This window comes from Callorhinchus milii, unplaced genomic scaffold (assembly GCF_018977255.1).
Source record: "Callorhinchus milii isolate IMCB2004 unplaced genomic scaffold, IMCB_Cmil_1.0 Scaffold14, whole genome shotgun sequence".
NCBI classification, from domain to species: Eukaryota; Metazoa; Chordata; class Chondrichthyes; order Chimaeriformes; family Callorhinchidae; genus Callorhinchus; species Callorhinchus milii.
In genome coordinates, this window is record NW_024704755.1 from 8,922,517 (window position 1) to 8,931,848 (window position 9,332).

Consider the following 9,332-nt stretch of genomic DNA (forward strand, 5'->3'; position numbering starts at 1 on the left):
GCTGTAGGATTGTGGAATTCACCCACGGGAAAGTTAATGCAGGGTTGGTGAAAATGTTTAAGAAGGAAGTAGATAAATACTTAGCTAGTAAGGGTATCAGAGGGTATGGAGAAAAGGCAGGCAAGTGGATTGAGTGACAGATCAGTCATGAGCTCAGAATTGTCAAATTTTTACATTCCTTAATGCTTATGTTGCTATTCAATGAATGAGTTAATTCATGGTGTAGTCAAACAGTTGCTGCTGTCACTGGTATGACCCAGGAATAACTTTTTTTAAGCTTACTTTTTGATATAGATGTTTTGCACAAAATCTTCAAGCTCACACGCTCAGCTTCCCTTAAGGATTAGAGGAGAAAACCTTGGACATTCACACAATGCAAGTGTTTCTGCCGGTGATGTACAGAGCTAAATGAGAACCAGTTGGAGGAAGAGAACAAAATTGATACTTTGGCTGGTGTGCATGTGGATACCAGCCAAAGTATCCTGAGGTTATAAAAAAGTGCAATTTCTAAGAGGAAGCCGAGACTGAACTTGAAAGCAGGGAGAGAGCAAAGGCACCTTTGTGCTCCCTGGTGCATTGATGCACAGGTTTGATATGAATTTACCCCCCTTCTCTTTCCCAAGCTGCAATTAACATGGTTGTTAATTGAGACATTCAGACTTGGTGATGTAAAAACCTATCCTTTGACCACACTGTCAGCCACCCACCCTCCCTCCCTCCTAACCTCATGTCTCCCAGCCTGCTCAAGCTCACAGTCCAACTCTGTGAAACATTTGAGACATTTTTCTAAGTGAAAGGTGAGATACAAAAACGGGTCATTGTTTTAGAGGTCATTTGCAATATGGCCCAGGAGGGACAAACTTACCTGTACAGGTAAGGTACCATTCTCAGGTGTTACATTTTTAAACACATTAGATGCCTTCTCACTTGCTGGACTACTGCGCTGATGTGAAACAGGGATCTGCTTTCTCTCTTTAACTGATTTCTAAAATGATTGAAATGGACATGATGGAGCTTGGCTGGGGCTGATGTGTAAGCAGATCATTGCCTTATTTCAGCATCACCCTGGCCCATTTCTTGGCTTGGCCCATTTGCGCTAAGAGAGGCAGGGGAATGACAATGATCTGGAGACAAAAGCAATTTTGTACTTGCCCAGTAGCAATTCATATTACCGATCAGGAAATAGTATCTTGCCCTGGCACAACAGGAGAAAGTGGACCTCAAAATGTCAAACAGATGAAAAAAACATTCAAGGGAAAATTATGATCCGAGCTTTTATGAAAACGGATAGCGTAAAGGATCAGAGGCTACTTCATGCAAAACAGACTAGGAGGAAAAGAACAAATGACTGAATGGGGAAGAAATCACAAATTAAACTTAATGATAGAATATTTTCTATGTCAACCAGAGGAAATCAAATATGTCAATATTGTGTCAGCTTGGCTCACTTGGCTCATTTTGATAACACACTCTCACCTCCAAGTCAGAAAGTTGTGGGTTCAAGCTTCAATTCAGGATTTTGAACTTGTTCTAGTCTAGGCTGACACTCCAGTGCTGAGGTGCACAACACTGTCAGAGCTGCCAATCTTTCGTTGAGACATTAAATCAAAATCCCAAATGTCTGTTCGGGTGGTTGTTAAAGATCGCAATAGTATTATTCAAAAAGAGAAGGGCGTTCCTTCTGGTGTCCTAGCCAACAATCCCTTCACTTTGCGAAGTTCTCCTGAATTGAAAGGCGTTATATCAAATGCAAGGATTATGAACATTAGAATATCCTTGGCCTCGATTGTAATAAATTAGCCAGGGTTTCTGCTCCCGATTGCTGTGAAGTGACAGGGTGCCCGAAAGTGCACACCTAGAGTTTGGGTGAGAGCAAGACCTTGCTGGCGTGACTGTGGTGCCTTGCCAAGTGGAAAACCGGTTTTGCAGGTCCTCAATTCGGATTGAATCTTATAGCGTGTGGTTCTGTTACCCAGGATTTCAGTTGCCTTTTGTCGATTTACTCTCCTAGAGTGAACCTCGCCATTTGCTTCCATTCACACCATTTCCCTCTTATACTCTTTTGGAGCATTTACTTGCTCAAGCGCACAGCAATTTCATTCCTGCTTGTCCTGCAAGAGTTTATTTTTTTAAAAAAGCTATTGCCTTCCCCTTTAATACCTGTGTTCATATATCCCCAGATTCCCTTTTCTTATTTTGAGTCTCAATCTCTGCATTTACTTAATCTACAGAGAAATCCAATCCTCCAGGGTCTTGTCACGTGACTTTAGTTTTTCATCCATTTCTTTGTGCAATAGTTTGAGCTCCTCCCATTACTTACACTCTTTCACAGACAGAGTCTGTCTGGCTTTCTCTTATTTTGTCCTTTGCTCTCCAGAACAGAATCTGTGCAGTTTGCGTTCCTTGCTTGGCCATGGAACTCCTCATTTTTATAAAAGAACTATTCTATTAAATTCCTCTTGTCAACTTCAATTCAGAGTTACTGCACATTACTCAACTCCTGTACAGTTTTGCTAAAATAAGGGATTTTAAAATGATACCAAGTGACTGCTCTTGGCTTCTCCTTTGTTAAATCTAGGCTTATTTTAGAATGATAATCAATTCAGCCGGTACGATGATTTTGGTAAAAAAATGATTTCGTCCCAGGTCTGACGCTTTTTACGTTTAAAAACAGCAAAGTGTAAATAGTTTGATGATAGATTAGTTTTGTAAATTAATTCCTGCTGATTACAACAAGTCTATGCAATTAATAATATTGATAATCCTTGCAGTTGATGCAGCGCCTTATCACATCTTCGAGACGTCTCAAAGCGCTTCACAGAATATACTGTAAAGTGAATCGACTGCACCTTTTGTATACCATCCTCCCAGGAAACATTATTACATTGACAAGTTTCCCCCTATTCCCCCATTTATTCCGTTTGCTTCACTGTACAAGTATTTGTAAAACTTCCTGTCTTTGTTATCGAAGTCACTGACTGATTTTTCACCCCACTCTTAGTAGAACAGAAATACTTTGTGATGAAACCACTTCAGTCAGTATTTTATTTGGTTCTGAGCTTAGCTGAAGATAACTCTCTGACCAACTAGAAATTAGTTGCGTGACGACTTGTCAGTGACTGCCATTTGCCCAGGCGAGGAAACAAAAGACCCTGTTAGGGCTGTTGCCCATCTCTCTGTGTGAACCCTCGTTCTGTCACTGCTATTCCAGCCCAAATTCACACTGCTTCCAGTATTGTCTGCCCAACAACCCGATTGAAATGATTCTTGCACAATAACTTGTCACACCCCACTCTGCCCAACACGCTTAATACTCACAGATGGCCACTATTAATTTGAACATGTGATCCATGGAAAAATGCTGCATCAAGAAAAATGAGTTGACCATCACTAGACATGTGCACAGGATGACGCAGATCCATTCTTGTAATCGTTTACCTGGGAATAAAGGGGGAAAAAATAATTCTACTTTGAGACACTGTAGCAAATGTTTACATTACACTTATATTCATTTAAATTTGATCATAAGATGGGCAGTTTACTTTGAACAGAATGAAAAAAAGCATACGATTTATAAACAATGCAATATTGTTTATAAATAGGATCTCTCAATGGTTTACTTTAAAGAAACAAAGAATACAGAAGAAACATTTAATTTCGCCCACAAATATACAATTAATTCACTTTACAGTATATTCTGTGAAGCGCTTTGAGACGTCTAGAAGATGTGAATAGCGCCATATCAAATGCAAGGATTATTATTAATTCTCTACTGAATAAGTCTGCAACTGGATCCCTTGTGCGTTTCAAACAATAATGATTTATATATTTTTTGCAATAAAAAAGTATAAACATTGTCACTTGTGTCAGGGATGCTCTGTGTAGCCACACATGAATTTAATGTACATTTCCATCGCAGGTTTTGTTTGAACCCATCTGTTCACTTCAGTAAACAGAGTAAAGTGAAAATTATACCATATGTCCACTTGAATTTGGAGAACAACCCAGGATAGTCCTCCATGTTCAGACAGAGTATTTTGAGCAAACTTAAAAATAGGGTGAAACACACCGGGGGTGGGAGTAAAGTGATGAATTAAAGAGCAACTCACAGCGAAACACATGGAACTAAGCTAAATAAACCTAATGATAAAAAAAATGCTAAATAAGCCTAAGCTGAGCTCACTGCATAGTTTTGTCCCAGAAGCAATTTTCTCCTTTTAGTGAGCTATAATAAATTATTGTGTCCATTGCTCCATTTGATATCCACTATTCTCTCACTGAGGAAAGGGACAGTGAGATACACAGCCAATAGAGCTTTCAAATCAACCACAAAGAGGCACAAAAGAGTGAAGTGGGAAGGGATGCCTCCCTCACTAATCTCTCTCCTCCTGTCCACTACCTCCAGCTGATGCGACAATCAACAAGAGAGTCCCAAAGGCGGAGAGGTTTTAACTTCAACATTTAAAATTTAAGGCCTTGGAGAATTTGGGAAAATTCTTAAATTTAGCCTTAATTTAGAATCCGGAAAAGAATGGCCCCAAAACCATCCTCCAAATTAAGACTGAAATTAATTAGAATTTTCCCAAATCCTCCAGATCTTAAGTTTTAAGACAATAATAATCTTTACATTTGACATACTACGTTTCACAGCTCAAAGTGTTTTACAGGATTTTTACTCTAAAGCGCAAAGGTCTTAGGGGTAAAAAAAAACCAAGAGGTTCAGGGATCACGAGCCATATATCCACAGTTTAAAATCAAGTTTAGAGGGATCTGGCAAAGTCACAGACAAACTGGACTGGGTCCAGACTGGGTTGGATAAGGAATCCTCCAAGATCAGATTTACAGGGTGTGGGTTTCACTGTATTTGCTGTTCTATAGCCAATAACAGGTCCTAGCCAACGCAACCTGTTAAACTGAGAAGTGGCTTTCTGCTGTGCACTTCCAGTACTCTCTGTTCTTAATATTCCTGAACTTTTCAATTATTGAACTGGGCTCTCACACTAGATCTGCCAAATCTCAATGCTTTTTTTCCCCTTCAAGTTACCGATTCTCCAGTTTTTCACTGCAGCAAATAAACAATCTTCTGACTTACTGTTTAAAGGAAAAACATCAAGAGGGACCATTGGAAGCTTCCATAAATACATATTATGCTGCCGCAATAGATCTAGGGTCACCACTATTTATCAACTGTTTAAAAGACAAATAAAAGAATAAAATGCAATAGTGTCTCCTGAAATGCTCCAAGTGTACTTGAGCAAAGATCAATGCCTGAAAACCTTTGCGTGAGAAAGTGATTGAAAAAACGGGGGCTGCCAACATTTCTTACACAAAAGTTGGCAATGATAAATTTTACATTTGTGATGTTTATCATTGCCAGCTTAACTGTTTAGCACCTTTTAATGCATGATTAACTGTCATTGTGCAGCAATGATGTGGGTTTATTCCCTGATTACAATGGAAACATTAGGTGCTATCACTTTCATTAGCAATGAAATCAAATTGATAAACACGCTCGAAATGTCAGGAGCAAAGTGACCCGATGTTTAGCACAGCACCTAGCTTCCTAGCGACCAGGGTTTCAGTTGCTATGCCCCGAAAATCTGGAGCACTCTTCCTCTCCCCTTCGCCTTGCCTCTTCCTCCTCCATCTTCAGATTGCACCCGAAGACCTTACTCTTTGACCATCCCTATGGGCACCTCTCCCCTCCCCCTGACTCGGTGTCGTGCTCCGCCACTGTCAAGCGCTCTGGGACACTAACCTGTGTGAGGGGTGCTATTTAAATGCAAGATGTTGTTAAGCACTAGACAGTTAAATAAAGAGTTGTCCAAGTTTCCGAACATATGATGCGCTCACAGATTACACTCAGTATTTTCAGTAGTTCAATGGTGGCAATGTACAAAGTACAACACTTAAGTGCCATCTTCTCTAATTAAGAGTCTATCTCTTTGTGCAACAAGCAACATAGCCTAAATCCCAGCACAAGATGAAAGGACAGCACCTGGGGCAGATATGCCATGCAATCTGAGAATCTTAACAGGTAAAAGTGTGAAACACAGAGTCGTATCTAATTATCACTGTATAGCATCTGTTATTTCTTTATATAGTAATCAGACTTTTAACGCTCCAAAAGTGCTACAGGGACTTTTTTTCAGACAACTGAAGGAGGGTGTCATGAGTTCACTCTGAAGACCAGGTCATAAGAATAATTAAAAGGGTGTAACAGCCAAGCAGAGGTTCACTGGTTCAAATTCCAGGGCTGCCCGTCACTCAGATTTGTTTACTTCCGTTGGCTGATTTTCTTCATCTATCAGTTGGGCTCCAAGAGTCCGAGAAAGCACTGGGGTATTTGAATAAGTTACCCTGCACCTAACAGAGACCATCTTTACAAAGTCTGAAAATCACCATTACACCCATTGATCGGTAACATTCACACCAAGTGGAAGCAGGTGCCGACTAGAAGGTGGTATCTCACTTGAGGGATGTTGGATAATGTCAGAAACTGCAAGAATGATTCGTGTATTAACCTAAATCTTGTCCCCTCGTGTTTGCTTTCATCACCACTGCTGTCTGGTGCATGCTTCCCCCATCCAGTTCAGCGTCACCCAACAGGATGGAGATATATTAACACAACAGTTTGCAAGTACAGTAGCATCTTGAAGTCTTTTAACACAAATCCAGGAAGACATATATGATCAGCTAATGGGAAGACGTTTTACTGAAACAAATTGCACTCTGCTTTCTATGCAAGTTTGATAATAATGTACCTTATTCAGCGGGAATGTGCTTAATATCCCATCGATAGTGGACAATAATAGCAACACGAAGTGTATAGCACAAAGCAGAACATAGATACAAATCCAGGAACAGATTGCTAAAAGCCACCAATGTCAATGAATACAGGATAAACTGGGATATACATCAGCCAATTCCACTGAACGTTTTAAAAATGTGGGAGGACCACCCTTAAGCTTCTTTAAGATTATCAGAGAAACTGTCTCACTTTTGACTACAAAATAACATTAGAAAACTAATTGATGCTAAGATGCTCATGTGCAGAGTGCTTCAGACTGAGCAGGAAAGTATGAATCAAATTTTCTGTTCAAAATCACTCTATTGCTGGTTGTAATGTTAAATTGCTGCAGCAGGAGAAAAGGAACGCAATCCCTACCACAGCTCCAATAGAGGATTGCAATTATTCCACTGGGAATTGTCAATAATTGCTGTTCAACCATTCCAGTATTAACTATTCTGGACTAGTAACAGTCACGTTTGCCTTGGAAAGTTTGACGTTCACACTAACCATGACAACTGTGTACAATATATTCACAGCTCATTAGTCCCAATCAACCTTCATCTGAAGCCAACTGTTAGTGATATGGATCACAAAACAACCTTTTATGCAAATGATACTTTTCTTTGCATAAGACAGCGGCAGATTTGCTTAGCCAGTGTACAGCAGGTATATTTGAATATTCCAGCTGCAGAAGGAATGTGATGGACAGTCAGCTGCTTTTAAAACCAATAGAAAGTGGACAAGAGCATCTAAAGTCTACCAGCACGAATTGCCTCAGTTTGGTGATGAAGAACTGGCATTTTAGACCAAGCCCAATGTAATGCATAAAATAAAAGAGTGGACAATTTTCATACTGTCACTAGAGTGAAGCAAAATCACCCACAAAATACACAGCCAATTCACTTTACAGTGAAGTGTTTTGAGGCATCTTGAAGACATGATAAGGCACTTGTATCAAATGCAAGGATTACTGTTATATATATATTGCTTACAGCAACACTTCCAAGCCAAGCCAAGGACAGCAACCTGCACTTCTGGCACAAGTACAATGGAAATCTCTGCACTGCATCAAAAGTGCAGTGTAATGACAATGGTTAAACTAAACAGTTAATAGATTAATATTGGAACTGTAGCCCTAGCAATCACATTTCCCTTTCACTATCTCCTAACTACAGCTGCCAACAAACCACATGAATCACTAAGCTGTTTCCCAAATAAGGAAATGTACAAACTTCTTACCGAGTCACTTATATTTAAATAAACTAATGAAAATGCACACTATTTGGTTTATCGTTGAAGAGAGAAGAAAAAAAGATCAGATTATTGATTGGGGTGTCAGATGGGCACTACAATCAGAGAGATAACTTCTACTTCTGATTAAAAAAACACAAAGCAAATGATTAATGCTTCCCAACTGACTACGAGGGAAACCCTGCCCCGTGCAGCAATCAGCCACACGCACTGAAAGGTAATGGTTTTGAAGCCTGGTTTGTGCTGAGTTTGCTCATTACAGCCCTTGTTACAATCAACTCAGTGCTCCAGACAAGGGTTGGGAAGAACAACCATCACTTATGCTCCTGACCATTATCTAAAGACTGCTGCTGGAAAGTATGTGAACGTGGACAGGTTGAGGAATGTGGACAGGCTGGATGAGAAAACAGGATCAAGCTGTCTGTATATTTGATGGATTTGGGTTCATCTCCTGTCATTGTTGGCTCCCACCTACTCTACACTGTTCCTTCCATATGTTTACTAAACCTTATTTTTCAGGTTTCTGTAACATTCTGTTCCAATTATCCAGTTTAAGCATTTAGGTCTATAAGGTTTATTTTATCCGGATCATTTTATATGAAACACATGCCAGGGTCCCAATTCTTGATTCGCGCATCGTGACCCCCCTCTCCCCTTTCTCCCGTGTCTGCTGCAGTTGTGCTTTCTGGACAGCACCAAGCTATGCTGTGATGTTCAAAAATAGGCACCAGTCCAATGGCAGTGTTCGTACTGAGCCAGGCAGCAGCACTCTCACCTCTTCAGTCAGAAGGTTTTGGGGGCTCAAACCCCACATTGGGACTTGAGCTCATAAACTAGGCTGACACTCCAGTGTTGCACTGGGGGAATGCTGTATTGTCAGAGGTGCCTCTGGATGAGACTAAGTCTGTTGAACTTAAAAGGTCCCAAGACATATTTGAAAAGGGAAAGGGAAGTTCTCCCAGTGTCCTGGTCAACAACCTCCCAGATGATTAATCAGTCATTCCCCTCATGGCTGTTTGCGGGGCTTGGCTGTATGCTAAGTGGCTGCCACATTTGCCAACGAGGAAAAGCCACCGAGCTCTTGATTTGTCATTAAGGCACTATATATGAAATGCAAGTTCTCTCTGTCTTTTACAAATGCCACTTGGGCAAGGATCTCGAGGGCAACTTGCTCTCACTGGACCCGAACCCAATCCTAAATCCCTACCTCCAGAACAGTGAGGGTAGAAAAACAGGCGGCGGCAACTAGATCTGGGTCTGCACTAAAAACACACAGTGAAGATCTTTA

The 9,332-nt window shown here is 40.5% G+C and overlaps 1 protein-coding gene across 2 annotated transcripts in view; it reads right to left on the reverse strand.

Moving 5' to 3' along the window:
- Nucleotides 1–9,332, reverse strand: part of si:ch211-212o1.2 (TMEM189_B_dmain domain-containing protein) — a 47,744-nt gene that overhangs the window by 34,673 nt on the left and 3,739 nt on the right. Inside the window, exon 2 of one of the 2 annotated variants that reach the window (XM_042340284.1) lies at nt 3,319–3,438. The exons of the other annotated variant lie outside the window; for it this stretch is intronic. Within the exon in view, the coding sequence (XP_042196218.1) occupies nt 3,319–3,438 (120 nt within the window). The remainder of the gene's footprint in view (nt 1–3,318; nt 3,439–9,332) is intronic. 2 annotated transcript variants of the gene reach the window in all.